The 22,892-nt window shown below is 38.3% G+C and overlaps 1 protein-coding gene across 2 annotated transcripts in view; it reads right to left on the bottom strand.

The window, feature by feature from the left end:
• PRKN (parkin RBR E3 ubiquitin protein ligase) overlaps nt 1-22,892 on the bottom strand; it is a 1,373,216-nt gene that overhangs the window by 414,415 nt on the left and 935,909 nt on the right. For both annotated transcript variants that reach the window (XM_015137330.3, XM_015137331.3), the window contains exon 7: nt 22,031-22,167. In XM_015137330.3, coding sequence (XP_014992816.3) covers nt 22,031-22,167 — 137 coding nt within the window. The remainder of the gene's footprint in view (nt 1-22,030; nt 22,168-22,892) is intronic.

Raw genomic sequence — 22,892 nt, 5'->3', positions numbered from 1 at the left:
CTTATTCTTTAAAAAAAAAAAAATCCTGTGGTTGCGACGTCAATTGCTAACTTTATTTTCTATTGACATCGTCCACTTTATGAATACCCTTTTCCTCAATTTAATTAGTTAGTGTCACTCACACTTTAATTGGGAACATTGTAAGACTGAGCTGAATTTGAAAACGATGCCACGATGTCAGACTGAGTCACGTCAATTTTCTAACTGCACACCACAGCCAGAGTGCAACTAAATGACACCCACACAGGTATCTGCGTCCTGAAATTGGACTTTCACATTTTTATTTTAATGAAAATGATGTATTAAATATAAGTAAAACAACACCTTTAAAGATGGAAAAGGTCCTTTTTTTCAAACCTCAATCTCAGTTCTAGTGAGACAGCCAGGTGGGAGGGGTCCCTGGAGAAACTCCAACCAGCTTGCTCTCTGCAGTGGGGAGGAGCCTGGCCCCTTCTCCTCCTGTGTGGAACCTGAGATTCAAGCTGAGGGCAAGCCAAGTGCTCTAGCAGGGACTCTGTCTGGCCTAGCGAGAGTCCCTGTTTCCCCCTTTTCTTCCTTTTCACCCAAAAAAACCCTGTCTTATTCACCCTTCAAATTGTCTTGCGAGCCTGAATTTTTGTGGTCGTGGGACAAAGAACCCCATCTATGGCTGAACTAAGGAAAAGTCCTGCAACATCGAATCGTGAGTTGAAGCACAGTCCTTTAAGAGCATAAATAATCAAGGGTTGCTGATGTTCCCTAATATTTGTGGGTTGTCAGCCTACACCTGCACACATCTAAACTGTTATCAATGGCATGAATGAGTCAAGGCTTCAATGAGGCAGCACATATTTCAATCCAATGCAACTTCGTTGGCCACAAACAATAGAGTGCTTTTCTCTGTGCCGTGCTTTGAGTATTCGGCAATCGCTTCAGAATGGCAGACTCCCTTAAAATAGAGGCCAAATCCTACCTAAAGAAATTTTATGGCTTAAACAGATGTTCTAGAGAATTACTGAAAATTAATGTCCCAGTCCTAAGGTATTATGGCCAGTGTTATTAATAATAAGTAACATTGTGAACTATTATGTTGCAACAAAACATAGGAGGTACTTGCCTTGAATAAATCAATTATTTGTTGTCATATTTTTGTGTCTTTTCCCAAATAATACTGACTGCTCTTTGAAAGTAAAACGTGTGTCTTTTTGCTTTGTATTTCTATGATTGGCACTGTGTGCTGAGCTAGTGTGTGCAGTGGATGGATGGATGGATGATGGATGGACAGATGGATGGATAGATGGTGGATGGATAGATGAATGCATGGATCAGTGTGTGCATGCATGCCTTTGTGCCGCATGGTACAATGTAACTTGGCCAAGGGTTGCAAATGCTCCCATGACAAATGACAATCATCAGATTTATCAGATGCACAAGTTACAATCAGAAATAGGTAGCATCTGATAATATCAAGATATGTAACAGGTCTCAAGAGTTAAATAGATTAGAAGACCGACTTTACAAAAATGGAATCTCAACTAGCATAAGACAGTGAGCAAATGGACAGCAGTGGGAGAACCTGACAATGAGGAATTTTGAGGTTCTTGTAAATTTCAGGAATAGAATAAAGTATGAATGCTACTAGGGACCAAGTTACAACAGAAAGCAAACCAAAAAGACAGATGTACTAGAAATGTGATTGAGAAAGAACCAGAAGGTTTAAGTCGGGGTCTTTTAATTCAGAAGTTATTTTCAAGCTATTAATGAACAAATTAAAGACTACTTAATGTCATGCTGTGCAATGGAAATTTCTATGACGGTGGAAATACTCTATGCCTGAACTCATATTGTATCCACCAAACGTATTTACATTGTTTTGTGATTATGAGAAACTGAAATTTCATATAATCTATATAAATTTATATTTAAATAACTACAAAAACCAGTGGCTACACATGAAATTTGGCATATAGTGCATTCAGTGTACTATAGAGCTATGAAATGCCTGAGGAAAAGCAATAAAATTCTATATATAATATGTTTTAACCTATTATATTCGTGATGCATAATTGCTATATTCTAGGCCACCACTGTTCTCAAATATACTTGCACCCAGAAATTCTATTGACATTTTCAAGTTGAAGTTTTCAATTATCCGTCCTTTCCTGTAACATTCTAGAAAGGATCTGAGACAATTATACAAATGTATACCAATAACATTTAAGTAGACAAAAATGGAGAGAACATGAAATAGTAACAGGCTACTAAGGACAAAAAACAAAGAGAGCACATAGAAATAAAAGCCAGAAAAGATGACAGTTACTTAAGATAAGTCCTGACCTTCCTAGTGGCCTAAAGAGAGTCAACATTATGCTCTGTGACCATTGTATTACCTACAGCATAGAAAACATATGTGTCATTCAGGGGAACCAATGTTTTTCCTGAAGTTTGAATCACACGAATGTCTTTGAATCACACAAATCATTTGACCAAATTGTCTGACTCTCTGTAAGCTTGTAAGCCATGAGTTGGCATGCTCCTGCCCGGAGCTGGAGAAGCAAAGGAATTTGTTTATAGCAAAGGCTGAAAGAAGCAGGCCGACTGAGAGGTGACCATAGATGCATACAGACAAACAAGGGGTCTTTGGACCAATGGTTCTGTTGACCCTGAGGCCCACTCCTGTCCCTGGGAAACAGGAGACACCCCCATCCTTGATAATAACCCCCTCCTCTCTTCTTATATTAGCTTTAGTTGGTTCTGTTCCTCTCAACCAGACAAGTCTTAGTGCAGAGGGGAGTGTCTTTCAGGAGTTGGTGAAGAGCAGAGCAGTGTTAGTGGCTGATTTCCTCGGTGACGGTGCTGCAAGAGGAGATTGTGCATCTGTTTCTGTGTTTGTTTCTTGCAAGAGGAGATTGTGCATCTGTTTCTGTGTTTGTTTCTTGCATTGCCCGCTCTTGTGAGCTGAGAGTTTAAGGCTGAGGCACATTCAGCAAGGGTCATTCACAGAATTTCACCAACAGCACACTCACCAGCCCCTTTCTCCCCCACAACATGAAAAGTGCAATATCACCCACATTAAATTGAATGAAAGTTAAGTTTTTGTCATGGATTCCATGATACTACTCATGAGCATTTGTGAGCTAAAATCTGAAGACCTACCCATCCTGTGCTGAATCTAGAAACCTAAGCACTACCTTCAACACCTGCCTGCCCTTCCTCCACACGAGGTCCATCACAAGTCCCACTGAATTTGGTCTTTCACCTCTCCTCTTGTCCCTTTGCAACCATTTTCCTTCCTCCAGCAGGAGTAGTCTTTGAAAAATGAAGTTCTGATCATGCCACTTCTCTTATTTAAAGCTTCCAGCATCTGACTTCCAGGACTGCAAGTCTGGCGTGGGCTTGCTGGGCCCTGCCCATTTGGCTGGTCTCCTTTCACTCTCCTCCAGCCACTCCGGTCTCTCCACGCTGCAGACATGCCTTGCTCTCTCCTGTCTCAAGGTTTTACCTCAAGTTGTTCCTCTTTTTCCCTGTCCTGCCCCACTTCCTCCATTTCTTCCATCTCTTATCTAATCAGTAATTATATAGCTGCCTGGTTTTTTCATAAATATCTGAAAAACCCACTGAATTGCAAGCTCCTTGAGGGGAAGAAACTTATCTATTCTGCAAACCATTGCCTCTCCCTCTGATGCAGACAGAGCCTGGAGCGTAGTAGATACTGCCTATAGATTGGACATGATGGTTGGATTTGCTTTATCTGACATTTTAAGGACACACTTTATAAACTGTAGAGGCCTATGCAACCGTCTTTGTTTTTACTTAGAGGATATAAATTATATCATTCAACAGGATGATTCACAGTTCAATATATTTCTCAAAATGTGACTAGATGTGTCATTTTTAATGAAAATTAAGTCCTACTTCCAAGTTAACGGAAAATTATTTTAAGCTACTTATACAACTTTTAAGAATTCAGTAATTAAATTGTGCATTTCTATGTGAAATAAAAACAGGAAACTTATTAGGGTGTTTTCTGCAATGTGAATAATTAATATTTGCAATTTAGAAATCTATCTCCCTACATGTAGCTGTAGTCTCAGAAGGAAAGTGTATTAAACAATAGCTAAATGCTTTTGATTCAAAGTACTTGGTATTAAATCCCTCAGGCATCAAAATAGCTCTGTCGTCTTTTCCAGAATAGTCTGTCAAGCAGTCTTAAACACATATTTTATTGGCATCAGAAAAGCAACTGCAAATGTTGTCTCTTGTATTCAAAGTCCTTTAAAAAAAAGATTCCATTGCTGAGCTCTGACAAATGTGCCTCCTACTACCACATCAGGTTCCTTTGCAAACACACAATTCACAATTATAAGCAATTTCGTAAAATGCACACTATTTTCCCTGGAGTCCAGAATGCCTTGGAGTGGTTAAATATATAATTGGGTAATTTTCTAAAATGCGTATTATTTACTTCAGCCTCATTTCAGTCTCACTGGTAAACAGTGTATTCCTGTTAAGTGTTATTATCCCCCCCAAACGCTTCCATAATCTTCAGTGTTCCTTTAACATTCCTATAAACACATCATATTACTTGAGGACGTGGATCACAAAACACAGAAGCTACCCGTGCCAGTCCCTTATTTAAATGGCACAGTGGTCTTCCTCATCTCTGAACTGGGGTTTTCTAAATCATTCGCCTAGTGGAAAATGAATAACAGGACTTATAAACCTTCTTATCATTTAGATTATGTCTTAGCCGGTTGCAAATCTCGTTATCAGCTTTACAGCTGTTTTTCTACCTTGATTTATTTTTATTTTTGGATCAGAAGGAAGAATGGCAAAATTACAGCCTAGAGGTTTGCTTCGGAAAATGAAGTTTGAAGTTGGCTGTTGTTGATTTATACGCAGCATGCTATACTTAGCAGGAGTGTACAGTTAAGCATACTTTATAGGTAATTACTCCTTCCATTGATATGATGATAGCTACAGAAGCTGTGTATAACCGAGAACACCACCCAATTCTTGAAACAGTACCTTCTAAAGTGGTATAGTAGGCAAATAAATTGTGACGATGGTGGTGGTATTTCATCCAACGAAAGATATTAGATAAATAAATTTTGATGATGATGGTGGTACTTCATCTAACAAGGTCTTACTCCCTCTGAAACCAACATCTTTTACTACTTGCTTAGTTCTATACGAACAATAAAAACTCACCGAGATCACTGATTTTGTTGAAATGAAGAGAAAGTAAACAGTCTCTAACTGAAACAAGCATGTTCAAATTAAAATGGGGAGTAACAAATCAAAAACAAAACAAAATGCTTTGAGTTGTTTTTGAAGGTAAAGTGTCCCAAATACTTTTACTTTAGGCTCTAAAATAATAGAGCCTACTTTTCTACTCCATCACACAGTATTTTAATATTAATAAACTCAAGTTTCCCTCTATGTTCATAAGAGAGATCAATTAAAATTTAGTCTTTGTCATTTTGCAATTAGGTTATTTTAACTCACAATACAACATGTACAGTTATTTTATTTATTCTTCAAAAATACACAGTATCAAGAAACCTAAACCATTTTAATCAAAATTTCTGCTATGACTTGAGGACTACAGAAGCCCCTATTTTCACCTGTTGTTACCTTGATAAAGTATTGACATGGAAGTCTCAATTACTAAAACAGAAAACACTTATGCATGCTGTCACTGACCACATTTTTTTTTTTTTTTTTTTTTTTTTAAGACAGAGTCTCGATCTGTTGCCAGGTTGGAGTGCAGTGGTTCAATCTCGGCTCACTGCAAGCTCTACCTCCTGGGTTAAAGCAATTCTGCCTCAGCCTTCAGAGTAGCTGGGACTACAGGTGCACGCCACCATGCCCAGCTAATTTTTCTGTATTTTCAGTAGAGACGGGGTTTCACCATTTTGGCCAGGATGGTCTAGATCTCTTGACCTTGTGATCCCCCTGCCTTTTTTGTTGTAAAATAATCCTTGATACGCTTTATGGACAACCCCTCCCCATGGTTCCACAGAACACAGTTTGATAAACATCAATCTAAAGGTACGGCAGCGAGACTGAGATGCTAGTGTGTCTTGCAGAGCCATTAGGAGGCACTGTCCCCTCGTATTGATTTGATTGAGTGGGGGGTGCGGGGGTGGGGGGATGGGGGTGGGAGTGCAGGGAGGTAGGGGTCTTCCGGACATTGCATCAGGGGAGATAGCAGCCCCTCACCCAGGTGTGACTAGGCTGGGATAACATGGATACTCTGGTATCCCTAGAGTATCCATGTTATCTGGCTTTAGTGAAGGCATTCCTGAAAATGAAATGTGTATCTGAAATGTGCTTTCTGTTAAGATGTATCAAATATTTATGTTTTCCTGAATTTTAAAACTGAATGATTTAGAAAAATGAATGGATGACTTCATTTTTTCTACTTCGTTCAAATCTAGTCTAATTAAGTTTTTTTCCTGCAGTGTAAGACATGAGTTATGTTTAAAACTCAGAAACAAGAGTTTCTGATATTTGAAATGACTAAACACAAAGTGGGCTCCCAAGGAAAGTTCGGGTATTCCTCCTGAAAGTCCTTCAAGACAGAGTTAATTTTTATATGTTTGGGATGGTTCGAATGCATCTGAAATAGATTAAAACTGAAAATATTCATGCATCACATATATTAGGAAAGTATTATTTTGTGAAAGGTTTTTCAATTACATGCATGTGTATATTTTATGTGTTTATACCTTTTGATGTAAACTGATAGTATTGGTAGGCTGCTTTCCTGCTACCATGGGTAGCAGGAAAGTAAATATGAAATCTACTGATCTAGATCAGTGCTCTCCAAAATTTTGGTGGAGAATCCCTATTAGTAAAAATAAAGAATTGATTATGAGTACCAATATTGATTCAATGCAAATACTGCTCCTATTTTATATACATTTAAACATATGGAAAACAAAAGATAGAAAAACAAAAAAAATTCAAAAGAAGATACAAAAAGTAAATCAAACACGGAAATTATAGTTTTCTTCCTGTACACCAATGAATCATAGTCTAGAGTCCACTTCTTTTAGTGTTCCTCCCAATTCAATTAGAATGCTGTGACTCCAATTTCAGACTACATATTTGTTTAATATTACACTTGATTATAGTCCACAAGCACATAAATGAGTTTTACTCATTACTCATCTGCAGCCTATTTAGAATACAGAATTTTCTGGAAAGGACTTAGAAGTTATACTGACAATCCAGTTAAAGCAGCCTACCAATACTATCAGTAAGAAGAGAAAAATAATACAGAATGGTAGCCTCAGTAATGCAGCTATTTATCCTCCTTCATATATCTCTTTCTGGAAAAGACTAGTTTAGAAACTCTGGTTTTGTGAAATAAATCTAACATAAGAATTTTACAAAGAACTATCAATAACTTTCCAAGTTATTTGTTTTTACAAGCACATATTTGTGGAAAATTTTACTTTTCTTATAATGTTAATGCCTGATTCAAAGGAATCAATTATTCCCATATCAAAGTATTAATGTAGAAACTGTCAAAAAGAAAATAAGATTTTTACTTTTCAGCTGTACGACTTCAATTAAACCTACATCGCAGCTTCAGGCTTCCTGCGTGAGTCACGCGTTTCTAGAATGCATTCTGAAACTGGTGTATAGGATTGGTGGTAAGTTGGTACCAGGTACTGTGTCAGTCATTTTTATATACCATCTGATTTAATGACTTCTGAGTTCAGAATTCTCTTCATTTTAAAATGAGGAAATCAGCTCAACATCCAGTTGAGTGGGCTGGTCATTGAATTGGCACCGTCTGACTACAAGGTCCTCACTTTGCCCAAGGTTCCTGAAGCATGAACATAACCAAGGCTGCTGCTTGGAAGCTGAGCTCCCAGTACCCCTAGAGGAATATCTTTCAGAGACTGCCAGATGTCTGCCTAAATTCCTCTTTTCTCTGTTTCCTAGGCCTCTACTCAGGGTCCATTACTGAGGCTTCCTCGAAGGTATGTATGGCCAAATGACTAAGGCCTAGCTTAAGGATCTTATGGGTGTGTACTATTTCTGGGCTGGGATTATATGAAAGATGCATGCCTAGTTTATAATTTCATTCCCCTCTGCCGGCTGGATCTTGAATGTGGGGATTGAACTTGACCATGGAGATATGGACGAGGCCCAGTGGGATAATAAAGGTGAAAGATACAAATAACCCTCAGAAGGCAACCACCACCCACCTGAAATGCCCACCCCAGGCAAGAATTACGCTGCAGTTGTGTGTGAGCCACTAATTACATGGTTGGCTTTACTGTTACTATTGGCAGTCTAGTCTACAATAATCGGTACAAAGTTTTTTGGAGGCCTCAGATCCTGACAATCCATCCTAGGAGAGCCAGTGCCTGAGACATGACCGCAAATGCTGTCCTAGCCACCTCCACCCCCAAGAAGATGACTGAATCTTTACATTTACAAAGCACAGGAAAGTTAGGAGGATCCATCCTGAAACATCTGCTAGTGAGTCTAGATTTTCACATCAGAAAACTGGCAGAAAGAGCCCTGTATTCCCTAGGGACACTGTGTTGAAGTTCAGGAAACCAGCCCACATGGAGCACGGAGAAGGGCTTTGGGGAAGGCTGGAGGTCAAGGCATATCTTAGGAACATCCGGTAGTTTAACTACGTGGAGCAGAACTTACGTACAGAGGGCTCATGTTCAATAGGCCTTTTCTGAACTTGGGGTGCTGAGTATTTGAAAACTATTTCAGAATTGAGAAAGTGTTTGTTAAAGGATGAAATGTGTACTCCCAAATTCATACACTGAAGTTCTAACCCCAGTTCCTCAGGATGTGACTCTATTTGGCAATAAAGCCTGCCTTTATTTATTTATGAGACGGCATTTCGCTCTGTTGCCTACACTGGAGTGCAATGGTACAGTCTCGGCTCATTGCAACCTCTGCTTCCCATGTTCAAGCAATTCTCCTGCCTCAGCCTCCTGAGTAGCTGGGATTACAGGCGTGTGCCACCATGCCCAACTAATTTTTGTATTTTTAGTAAAGACTGGGTTTCACCATGTTGGTCAGGCTGGTCTTGAACTCCTGACCTCAGGAGATCCATGTGCCTTAGCCTCCTAAAGTGCTGGGATCACAGGTGTGAGTTATTGTGCCCGGCCAGCAACAGAGCCTTTAAAGAGGTAACATGAGGCCATTGGTGTAGATCTTCACCCAATCTGACTGGTGTCCTTAGAAGACAAGGAGATGAGGACAAACCAGAGGGAAAATAGACCATGGGAGGACACAGGCAGAACGAGATCTACCAGCCAAGAAGAGAGGCTTCAGGAGAAACCAACCCTGCTGACACCTTCATCTCAAACTTCCAGCTTCCAGAACTGTGGGAAAATAAATTCCTGTTGTTTAAGCCACCCAGGCTGTGGTATTTTGTAATGGCTGCCTGGGCAAACTGAGACGGTGGTCGATTCCAAAAGCACTAGCGTGCTTGAGCCAGAAGAAAGAGCTGTCACAGGTAGCAGCTTGGGGAGGGGTTAGGAATGATGCCGAAGAAGTAAATAAGATTCCTTCTTTGAAGACTATTCTTATTCTTCCTTCCTTGTGTTTTTCCACTGCCTTTCATACAGTGTTTCCCTCTATAAACATGTAATTCCAAGACTGCTGATGTCTAGCAATGGTTCCAAAAGCAGAAAATATAAGAAATATTATTTTTTCCAAACACTTGAGAGGAATCAGTGATAGAACATGTGAGATCACCTGGAGGGCATTCAGACTTTACTGGAAATAAATAATACAATTACTTGGTTTGAGTATTAGATATTTATGTTCATCTTGACATTAGAATATTAAACCACTCCTCCTCTTGCTAACTTGGTATGCATTTAAAACATTAAATTCTTTCAGTCTCCTGCTTTGGAGCCAAACAGTATAAACCCTCATAAATATGTAAATCAACCCTTCTGAGCACATTATTAATTATTTCAAAGATAGTTGGAGGTCACTAGCTCATAGCAATTTCTATGCATGAAGTCTCATTAACATAAGACATCACACAGGGAGGAAGAATAAAGTTTTATCACAGTTACCGAATATATGTGTGTGTATGTGTATGTGTGTTTGTATGTAAGTGGCCAAAGTAACATACAGTATTGAATGCAGCAACACCAGGCTCTGAATAGACACCTGTGGGTGGTGATGATGGCGGCAGTGATGAAGGAACAGAATCTACAGCTAGAACAGTATTTTTTTTTTAACCTGTCTGAACCAGGAAGAATATATTTAAAACCCGAAGGGATTTCAGCCTCAAATACACTTACATTTTTCTTGACCCACATGGCCCTGCTTTCTTCTGGAATAAAGTTCTGACTAGTTGCAAAAATCTGTAGCTCCGGAAGATCTAGCAGGCATCTCGTTTCCTGTGACTCTGCAGGGATCACAGACTGTGTTGCTCAACGTGTCTCTAACATTGCACATTGCCGAGCGGCTCTCTGGCTGCTGTAAGTCAGCTTCGTTTAGGTGATTCTCAGCAATTGACGTGTTCTGATACAGGCCATGGGGCTCGCTGATGTGGAACCCAAGACACCAAATGTGAAGCAGTTGAGGGTGTTGGATACCACACTGACTGATGATGGAGGATATTTAACACAGGTAGTGAGCTCTGCTTTTTACAATTCATCAGACAAATACAAGACTCACTCTCACCAAAGTGTAATAAACTGATCTTGCCATCCAAACAATTCTTCCTGGTCACTAGTCCAGTTTGCTTTTAAATCTCTGATTATAAGCTCAAAATGTATCCGATGAAGAAGATAATAAACTATTTTCACACCCAATAACACACATCCCTCAACCCAATGAGGAAGACAGCCATGATCTAGCATAATTAACAAAATATATATAACAAAAATAAGAATGAAAAAACCTTGAACGGAATAATTTGCACATATATTCAGAGGTTCAGGACTAGGAGTATTACTGGAATTTAGATGGTTCTGGAGAGGGACATTTGGCAAAATCTTTCAAGCACCAGTTTGAAAGTTAAAAGCAGGCAAATACTTGTATTATTTAGGGATGTATATATAGGTGGTAGTGCTATAAAGAAAAGCAGGGAATGATAATTATTAAGATCAGATAGTAGTTATATCTAGATAGGCAGAGGAGGTGGTTATGGAGGAGGTCACACGGAAGCTTCTGGGCTGCTGGCTCACATTGTCTGATCCCAGTGGTGGTTACAAAGGTTTTCTATAACTATGCAAATCTACAACTATACAAGTGCTATAAGCACTCTTGTGTATGCATAATATGGCTCATATTAAATTTAAGAATACATCAAACCATTTAAAATTATATATTTAAAGGTCAATTAGTATTTTATTGAGTACTGTTAAGAATCCTCTCAGTCTCAGGAGGTGCCCACTCTGCTGATAATGCAGAATGCACATATTCAAAAATTGCGCCAGCTGCTGATGAGGCAGGGAAAAGAATTCAGGTCATTCTACTATCTGTCTGTCTGTCTATCTATCTATCTATCTATCTATCTATCTATCTATCTATCATCTACCTATCTATTATCAATCAATCAACCCATCCATCCATTCATCTATCCATTTATCTATCCACACATACACACCACACAAACACACACTAAAAAGAAGAAATCCTAAAGACAGCTGTTTTGAGCAACTTTTGTAGCTATCTTAAGCACTGACAGACATCTTTCTACATCTCTTTGAATAAGTAATAAATTTATACTTAAAAATTGTGTTTGCCCTCATAAAACAAAGGTAGAATGTGCTTTTTAAGAGTTTTTGGCAGAAATGGGTGGAAAAAATTGTTTTTATTCTCTCTGCTATTCGGAACATTCCCACCTTATTTTTGAATGTTATTTTATCTTTAACCACTTAATAAGATGCAGAAGAAGAAGGAGGAGGAAGAGGAGGAGGAGGAGGAGGAGGAGGAGAAGGAGAAGGAGGAGGAGGAGGAGGAGGAGAAGAAGAAGGAGGAGGAGGAGGAGGAGGGGGGAGGGGGAAGGAGAGGGGGATGGGGAGGAGGAGAAGGAGAAGAAGAAGAAGAAGAAAGAGGAGGAGGAGGAGGAGGAGAAGGGGAAGAAGAGGAAGAAGAGGAAAGTAGATGAATTCTTTTGTAATTCATCTTTTAATATATTTCCCTAGTTTTCCAATGTGTTTTGGGAGTTATACTGACATGATTATTTATATTTAGGAGAGCAATGTTCAAAAGCCAAAAAATGGTCCTTTGTATTAGATTTGATGTTTTGCTCCCTAAATAGGTGTCTGCAACCCAGGTTTCTTGACTCCCTAGGCATCAAGAATATCTCTGCATCTAAAAAGGATCAGAATGATCTGTCGCATACTGCGCTATGACTGACAACAACCAAGAAGCATAATGGATTATAGGTGGTGAGCTGACGTATTAGCTGGAAAGGGAATTGCATTCTAAGTTAGGTAAAAGCTGGAATTACATGAAAAGTGACCTGGGAGCACAACAGTAAAAACAAAAAACAAAAGGCAAAAACAAAAAAACGGACGGACTTGAATGGTACTAATGGTGAGGCCAATGGCATGTCATAGGGAAGGTGGGAAACTACTTCCTCAGCCCCCTAGAGCTACAGAAAAATCTGGGCTGCCAGGGCTTATAAAGGACAAGTAGTAAGTGCATTTTGCATAGTACCCATCATTCTACATCAGCACTCTCAACAAGTCAACCTAAACACATGAAGCTCCAACAAGTTGCGTGGGTGCTACTCGGTTTTAAAAGGAGATGCAGAGGGTGCTTTGTCATTTGAAAATAATTCTGAGCACAGACTATTAGTAAAAGCCAGTAGAGCAAAAAGACAGCAAACCTTTCAGGATAATTATAAAGTTTTTACCAAAGCCCATATCTTTAGGTAAGAGTTTGTCAGAGGTTCTGGAAATAGGCTGTTTTGGCTATGTTTGTCAATCTTATTTTCAACTTCATCAAAATGTATTGAGAAATCCATGCTAGCTAGCGAGTCAAATCACTTACAGATGAAATAGACATGGGCAAAGGGAGTATTTTTGCATTTACGAATGCTATAGACTCCCATTGAAAATACCTTGTTGCTTACAGAATGCTCACCCCTGCAGTAGTTCTCAAATGTTTAAACCTGAGAACTTTAACAAACCCTAATGCCTAACCTAAAAGGTTAGCATTTAATTGGTCTGAGGCATGGCCTCGGCATTGGGATCCTTAAAAACTTCTATGTGACTGAAAAGCATATATGGGGTTGAAGACCACAGCCTAGGGAGAAGCGGGGCAGCAGGGAAGCAGGAACACGGAGCTCTGGAGCCAACCGTATCTGGGTTGGACTCTCAGCTTTCCTCCTCCTAACTCTGTGATCCTGGTTGCTTAGTCATATCAAGGCTTTACTTCTTCCTCTGTACAAATAAAAATAATAATTTCTACCGTATAGTTGTTTTAAATATGAAATAGTGCTAATAAATTAGAAATATTCTTTTCTTGGCCTTCTTCTCATAGAACTTTCAAAGGTATGTTAGTTTAACTGTTGATGCAGGCTTATCTATTCACACAGTGATTAGGAACACAGGTGCTAGAGCCATAACTCTCTGGCTTTGTACACCAGCATGTGCAATTTAATGAACTTCTGAGGTTCCATTCCTTCATCTATAAAAGGGAGAAGAATAATAACATCCATCCCAACAGGGCTTTGTGGAGATTCAACAGATGTTTATGAGTAAGCACTAAGAATGGCACCATATTTATAGAAAGCGCTCGCTAATCATTACTCAGTTTTGAATCTTAGGGAAATAGAATTTCATATCCCACCCTTAGAAAGTATAACACAATATCTGGTCAAATAATGAGTTCACACTAGGAGAGCAGGTTTTTACCTGGATGGTATTTTAAGCCAGTTTTAATTATTCATCATCATAATTTTGTCAATGAAAAAGATTGGCTCATTGTTGCCTGGCCCTACCTTAAGAATGTATATGTCCAAATTGAGCTTTGAAGGTGTTTCGCTTAAGAAGTTTAAAAGAGACACAAAAAACTAGATGATGGAAACAAAAAAGAACATCTTATTACATACATCTTGATAGTAAGAGGTATTAGATAGTTATCTAGAAATGAATATATACAGACACTGTTAACAAGACATTTGGTGCATGAGACCAGTGTAATTTGGAAAATAGTTTCTTAACTCTCTCTCTCTCTATATATAAATATATTTAACAGTTCCAGAAAACTGATCTCAGGGTTTTAAAAATTATTATGCTCTTATAATGTCAGTATTCAAAATCTATTACATGATTTCCTAGGCCAAGGAGACACTAAATAATGAATTTGGGGGAAACGGCCATTTGTATGGGTTGGGGGCAGGGTGGAGAGGAGGTAAGGGCTATATTTGCATTTACAGCAAAGCACAGAAGAGCCAGGAACAGTGCCATGCATAGAACAGTGCTTCTTCCCACGGGTTGAGTGGTGACCATGCTACCCCAGCGGGATGAGTCATTCTAATTTGTGGGGATCAAAGTCCTTTGGACCACACCAAGATAGAAACACACATTCAAAGAACATATTTACCAATGAATCTACCCCACTTACAGCTTCATTCACACCCCTAAGTTCAGGAAAATCAAGGAGTGGATTGGATCTGTGGATTTCAGTACCAGAGTAATCCATCTTTTCTGATTAGATACAAACTTTATCATTGAAAGGAACCGATGGCTTTAGGGATAAAATGTCCTTCGATTGCATAAATAAATCTTGCTTTAATTTTATGGGAGGAATTACAATCCAAAAATAGCCAGTAGTTCCCACGGGGGCTCAAAACAATTCACATAGGCATTTTAAACTGGGATGGTGGAGAGATCAATGGACCGCTCTTCAGAGAAATCAGCAAGGGCTACTCCCGAGATTCCATAAGCCAAAGACAACACTGGGGTCTGACTCTGGAGGTCCAGTCATTTTATACAATTAGAATTGCTGAGGAGGTCAACCAAGAACCTCCAGAGAGACATTCCACAGCATCGGGAGTCCACGATCAGCAACGTGCCCAAAGTGCCCATGCTGTTGTCAGGTGCTGTGCTGCATCTGACCACAGACAGAATCAGTCCTGGACTCTGACGCCTTCCTGTGGCAGTCCAGCTTCCATAATTTCAACACAGTCTTTGTTTCTTTACAGAATTAACTGTCATTTCTGTTTTCCATACATATTATTAATATATGTTATTTATTTATTTATTTATTTATTTATTTATTTATTGAGACGGAGTCTTGCTCTGTCGCCCAGGCTGGAGTGCAGAAGCATGATCTCGGCTCACTGCAACCTCCACCTCTCGGGTTGAAGTGATTTTCCTGCCTCAGTCCCCCGAGTAGCTGGGATTACAGGCACCCGCCACCATGCCTGGCTAATTTTTGTATTTTTAGTGGAGATGGTGGCCAGGCTGGTCTCAAACTCCTGACCTCAGGTGATTTGCCTGCTTTGACCTCCCAAAGTGCTGGGATTACAGGCGTGTGCCACTGCGCCTGGCCAATATAGATTATTTACAAGACTCATGGACATTGATATAAGCTTTCACCCCACCATAGAAGAAAGCGGTGCCCTGGGAGTAATATGGGTTCCATCAGCTCCTGTTCCTGATCATCTGTTTTGATTTATAGTTTGATAAACTTTTGATTTCTTTCCTTCTTTTTTCTTTCTTTCTTTTTTTTTTTTTTTTTTTTTTGAGACAGAATCTTGCTCTGTCACCTGGGCTGGAGTGCAATGGTATGATCGTGGCTCACTGCAGCCTCTACCACCTGGGTTCAAGCGATTCTCGTGTCTCAGCCTCCCTAGTAGCTGAGATTATAGGCATGCACCACCACACCCAGCTACTTTTTGTGTTTTCAGTAGAGACAGGGTTTCATCATATTGGCCAGGCTGGTCTCGTGCCTAGCATCAAGTGATCTGCCTGCCTCGTTCTCCCAAAGTGTTGGGATTACAGGCATGAGCCACTGTGCCTAGACTATAAGCTTTGATCTTCTATTTCTATTTTATTATCATTTTATTTTACATGTCTTGTTCTATGCTCCACGAATCAAGGCAAAGCCAAATTAACCAAGAAGACAGATCACCAGATATATGGGTAACTGGCTGATTTATGCATTGAGTTATAGGAAATCCCAATCTACAATTAAAGAATGTCCAAATGCGCATTTCGCTGTAAATATACACATACATGCAGACATAGGCACAAACACAATATGTACATGTTTACGGGAGTACATGCTTAAATCACAACCAAAACAACAAAAGCCACTATACACTGCGTGCTTACTGTCTTCAGCATGTACCCTAAAGGTACTTCATAAGGCATTATTTTAATGTGTCCACATAAAATGATGCTATTACATTATCCCCCTTTTACGTAAGATGAAATCAAGTCACACGAAGGTGAAGAATCTTGCCCTATATTATGTATATGGTAAGATTCAGAGCCAGAATTTGAACTAGGGTTTTCTGAGGTGCCGTATATAACCCAGGATTTGTGCAAAATGGTTCACTGGTTTATGGGGGTAATATTAGGACTTACAGAGGTATTCTGCAAAATATGAAAAGAACTGACCTCCACGAAGACTTTATGTATAGAATGATACATGTACCATCTCATACCCTAGTCTGTATATTGGATGATCATATGTCATGTACTGCAAAGGGGTTATCCCAAGGGAACAGGGAGTCCCACAACCACCATTGGAAAGTGGAGCCCTCGCTTGTCAGTTACCTTTCAGCAGAAGGTCATCTGTGCTTGGCTAAAAGAATAATGAATAACTTATCTCATTTTAATTGAATTAACCCTATTAAAACAGATGAGTGACTTAAAAATAATCCTTCAAAGAAACTATTAATTAAAGACAGAACTAATAATCCAAACATGAGGAGAATGAGAAAACGGCAACACTGACCATGTTGGTACATATGTGAACATCAATGTGATTATAAAATAGGCTCCGAGATAGAAGCTAACGAGAGTAGGGAGCCATTATATTTAGCAAGACATTTAAAAACTAAGCAAGTAATAAACAAAATGAGTGTCTCGGTTGAGCAAATATTAAAGAAAATCCAGTTTGTTCTTGACAAAATAAAATCTATGACATCTGAAAGTTTCTTTTTGCATAATATAGGGAAACATTATAATTGGATATACAGTTTTTTAAAAGGCTGAAATAGTACATGCTAAACAATCTTGTGACAAACCAAACTCTATTTTCTTATGAGTGAGTCCTTACGGAGATACATACTAAAACGTGGTTGAAGCTATGAAGAAACAGGGACGGAACCGAACCTGCCATGTGGAAGACTGACTACAAGTTGAATGACAGTACAGTTGTTTCTAGCCTGTCTCAGTGTCTGGTTACTAGCTCATTTTTTTTAAACAGCAAAATACACAAATATGTAACTTTTGCACTTGTTGTTATTAAACATTAAAGAAAAGAGGTGCCAGGAAATATACATTTTCAATAGCAACTGGTATTTTAAAAAATAAAAGCAAATTTCTGTGAGTATTATATTTAAGTAACCAGTGATGAGGTGGCCACATTCACAAAAAAATATATAAAAGGATTCCAAAAAAACTTTGCAAAGCAACATCTTTCAATCCATTCATCCCCTGCCTCACTCCCTATTAAAACCAAGGAGTTGAACTCAGCAGTGCATAAGATTCTGAGGATGGCATTGGCATATTGAATTTAAAAATAAAAGTCTAAAAGGTATTTAAAACACAATTAATATATAGTAGAATCCATATAATACATTTTAACAACACAGAGCTTGACCACTCAAAATTCTTTTCAAGGAGGTTGTTAGTTATCTCATGGCAAAGAATCACCAAAATTAAAGTTAATTTATGCCCATTCTTTACAAGTGACCCAACTTTGATAACTTTTTCTATATCTATAAGGGGCTGTCAACAGTGTGCTATATAGAAAATATTTTTGAAAATAATATATTTAACCTGTCCCTGAAAGAAAAGGTGACGTTTTCAACATGACTGAGAACAAGAAATGCCAAAGGATCCTAAACATATGAAGAGATGCTCAACTTTGTTTAAAATTAAAAAGAAAAATACAGCCAACTACATAGAATACCGTTTCTCAAATATGTAATTAGAAACAGAGCAAAAGCCTTTCAGCTCCCCTTTTGGGGAGGAAGTGGAGAGCCTGATGCTGCACTTTGCAATTGACATTGCTGGTGGGTATGGAAAGCGCACCACTACTGGGAGGGGAATTTGGAAACAGTAAAATAAATACACATTTTCCCTTTGGTGCAGTAACCCCTCTTCTAGGGAGCAGATCTCAGTAATACTCTGACAACAATATGAAAATGTGGGTGCACACAAGTCTATTAGTTGTAGCAATAGTTAGAGTAAAAAAATGAAAACTTAGCATTTGCCAATAAGGAAAAAAGTAAGCTATACCTACACAAAGGAATTCGATAATGGTATATATTTTTAAATGGAAGAAAATATCTATAACAGACTAGGGAGTGATCTTTAAAATATAATACATATATACCTTAGAGCAAAAAAAGCAAGGTGAAGAAAAATGTGCATAATCTACGTTTTACTTAAGAAGGTGACACATCTATATCATTATTGATATCGTCTATAGTATGTTTACTTATTTTTAAAGTAGGTGATTGTTTTTAATAAAGGTTTACCTTTGGGAGAGAAAAGGAATATTATTTACCTTTATTTATTTATTTATTTATTTATTTATTATTTACCTTTGGGAGAGAAAGATAATATAGATTAAAGGGTATATTTCTTTGAATATAGCATGTTTTGTAGCTTTAGCTTTGGAATAATGGAAATATTTCACATATTATGAAAACAAAATAAATTTAAAAGCAATGAAAGGCCAGGCGCAGTGGCTCACGCCTGTAATCCCAGTACTTTGGGAGGCTGAGGCAGGTGGATCACCTGAGGTCAGGAATTAGAGACCAGCCTGGCTAACATGGCAAAACCCTATCTCTACTAAAAATACAAAAATTAGCAGGGCATGGTGGCATGCACCTGCAGTCTCGGCTACTTGGGAGGCTGAGACAGGAGAATCACTTGAACCCAGGAGGCCAAGGTTGCCATGAGCTGAGATCATGCCACTGCACTCCAGCCTGGGCAACAGAGCAAGACCCCATCACAAAAAAAAAAAATTAAAAATTAAAAAAAATAAAAGCAATGAGAAATATGTATTCAATTGATGACATAATTATACATTAACTTATATGAGTTTATATCCCTATAAGGATATACTCTAATGACAAAACAACCTGCAAAAATCTTAACACTGTTTTCAGTAATCATACTTAGATGATGGTGTTAATATTGTAATACTGATACTATTGTGGGTGCATTCCAAAATAAGGCAAATGAGTAATTTTGTTGGTATCACTCAGTAACAGAATTTTTGCCAAGGGTGAAAGAAACAACAGTTGTAACATTGGTGACTTGTCAATGAAAATTTGGTAACACTGGATTTGAATTGAAAATGTTAGTATAACTAATATTGCAGTTTGTACTTAAAAAACAAAACAAAACATGTCTCCTAGCTTGTTCCCCTAGGCCTAGAAACAGTAACCAACATGGTGACAACAAGCACTCCAAGCACCAAGACTTCTAAATACTATTTCCTACTAAAGGGAGCCAGAGCTCCTGAGAAAAATGGCTGATTACAGGTTATTGGGCGAGAATTACAAGAAAGGTCTAGAGCGTCTTGATACACTACAAATCCTGACTAACGAGTACAGGAAGGTTCACTGTAGTATTTTTCCTTACATTTGAATGTTTGAAATTCTCTAAAATAAAAAGATACACATTAAAAGAAAATGAGTTCAAAATGAACTGATAATTAAAAAGAGTATGAAGAGGAGACTTGAAAATGTGTGTTTAGAAATGTTTCCATTGTTTGTGGCTTTGTGAAGGAAGAAAGCTAACCAAAACAAAATTGTCACATTAAAAGCATTACAGAGTTTTCAAGTCTGTAAATAATTAGTTCACTAGATTTTGAATGCTTTTGTTAAAAATAAAGGCACAATAACTTTCAATAGGTTTTCCTTAACAATATGTTAACATATATTATGCAAATCTTAATTTTAAAAATTATTGCATTATTGGTAGATATGCTTAAAAATGAGTATCATAATTTACAAAATCAACAAAGCAATTAATTTATTCCATTTGCATCTTTTTATCATTTTGAGGTATGTTTTTCAACTATAATTGACATCAAAACTAAGTCTTGAAATAAACTGAACTTAAAACCTCACCACTGAGTCAAGGTATTCCATAGTTTCAAATTAAGTTTTGAAGAATTAATGAAATATATTTAATCACATTGCAGTCATTTACACATAGAAAGAGACAGGAACTTTTACTTCACTCCAGGTACATAAATTACCTCAAAGTAGATCAATGACCTAAATATTAGAGGTAAACTATTGGAAGAAAATATGGAAGCAAATCGTCATGATCTTAGATATGACAATGAAGTCTTATGTTTGACACCAAAAGTATTAGCAACAACAAAAACAGATAAATTACATTTCATGAAAACTAGAAACTTTTGTCTATCAAAGGACATTATGAAGAAAGTGAAAAGACAACCTACAGAATGGGAGAAATACGTGCATATCCTGTATCTGATAAGGATCCAGTATTCAGAATATATAAAGAACTCTTACAACTCAACAACAAAAACATAACTCAATTTAAAAATGAGCAGAGAAAGGACTTGAACAGACACTCCCATAAAGAAGATATATGAATAGTAAACAAACACATGATAAGATAATCAACATCAGAGTCATGAGAGAAATGAAAATCAAATCCACAATAAGACACCACTTCACCCTTACTAGGATGACTAGTTAGAAATAGTAACACGTGATGGCAAGGATGTGGAGAAATAGAAACCTGCGACATTGCTACTCTGCTGTGGCAATATGAAACGGTATGGCAGTTGTGGAACACAGTGACCAGTTCTCCTAAAGGTTAAACTTCGAATTCTGCTTCCTGGTATATATCCAAGATAAACGAAAGCAAATGTGCATACAGAAACTTATATATGTTTATTAGTAACAGCCAAAAAGATGGAAACAACACAAATGCCCATCAGCAGATGAATGGACGCACAAATTGCGGAGTATCCACACAGTGGAATATTATTCAGCCATAAAGAGGAAAGAAATACTCATACATTTTACAACTTGAATAAACCTCAAACACGTTATGCTAAGTGAAATAAGGCAGACATGAAAGGTCACCTACTGTATGATTTCTTTTACAGGAAATATCTACAATAGGCAAATCCATGGAGAAAGGAAGTGATTGGTGGTGGCCGGGGCTGGGGCAGGGGGTCAAGGGCAGTGATTACTTGGGTAGGAGGTGTTCCAAGACTTTTGAAGCCGGATAGAGGTAGTGGTTGTACAACATTGTGAATGCACTAAATGCCACTGAACTGTACACTTCAAAATGGTGAATTGGTGACATGAATTTCACTTCGATTAAAATGTATATATGTAATAACAGTATAGTACAAGTAAAGGGTTCTTTGTAATATTAAAAGATAAAATATTAAGCAGTTCACGTTGATCTCACTCTTCTTTCTTCTTCATATATGTTACTTTATATATATTGAGTATGTGTTCAACATTTTGAGTGACAGAGGCATACAATTTAAAAATTTGGTAAGACTACTCTAGTTCCAGGTAACAAATCTAGAACATGGGGAGTGACTCTAACCCACAGAAAAACTTAGTATACCTTGGCTGAATAATATTGAAAACTTATTCTCAACGCCTTTATGCAAATTATGCATTTTCCAGTTCAACACAATTCCTTTATTCCCCAGAACTTTTATCTTTTGTGATCCAAACATTAATGTTTCATATCCAGCAATGATCAAATTTAAATTTTCAACTCTTCTGCTAGGGTTTATATGTATCTAAGTCAGTTTTAAATCAATGGCTCTTCTTCTGTTCTTTATTGGTATTAGAAATGGAGAGAAAACATGCTAGACTTACCCACACAAGGCAGGGAGTAGCCCAGTTGAGGGTCATGAACAAACTGCCGATCATTGAGTCTTGTCACACAGTATAAGTGGAAACAGTCTAAGCAAATCACGTGGCGGGAGTTGCACTGGAAAACCAGGACGGGGCTCCTGCAGAGAGAAAGGAAGATGTTTCCTCTGGTACCTGTCAGTGTGGAAAGGCAGCATGTGGTTTAGGCCAATTTCTGTAATCCTGGAGGGTTGTGTAGAGCGTGCTCTGTGCAAAGACGGGAGCTGCTAAGCATTAAGCTCATGTGTAACAACACTACGGCTTAAAAATTGGAGGCACTCAATGAACTACACAGAACATTGATTCTCCTAATTTTATTTTTTTTTATGTTAACACGTTTATCAATCTTTTTTTTTTTTTTTTTTTTTTTTTTTTTGAGACGGAGTCTCGCTCTGTCGCCCAGGCTGGAGTGCAGTGGCCGGATCTCAGCTCCCTGCAAGCTCCGCCTCCCGGGTTCCCGCCATTCTCCTGCCTCAGCCTCCCGAGTAGCTGGGACTACAGGCGCCCGCCACCTCGCCCGGCTAGTTGTTTTTTTGTATTTTTTAGTAGAGACGGGGTTTCACCGGGTTAGCCAGGATGGTCTCAATCTCCTGACCTCGTGATCCCCCTGTCTCGGCCTCCCAAAGTGCTGGGATTACAGGATTGAGCCACCGCGCCCGGCCACGTTTATCAATCTTTTGATTAAACCTGAGCTAAAATATAATCTCTTTCTGGAAGTCTTCCCTGACTCAGAATTCCCAATTAACCTATCAAATCATCCCATCTGTTTGTATATATTTCTATTGATCCATGATTACATCATAATATTCATATCTTTTCCTTTCTC

The sequence above is a fragment of the Macaca mulatta genome, chromosome 4 (genome assembly GCF_049350105.2).
Source record: "Macaca mulatta isolate MMU2019108-1 chromosome 4, T2T-MMU8v2.0, whole genome shotgun sequence".
Taxonomy (NCBI): domain Eukaryota; kingdom Metazoa; phylum Chordata; class Mammalia; order Primates; family Cercopithecidae; genus Macaca; species Macaca mulatta.
The sequence above is the reverse complement of the archived record's forward strand: the minus strand, read 5'-3'. Positions and strand labels throughout refer to the sequence as shown.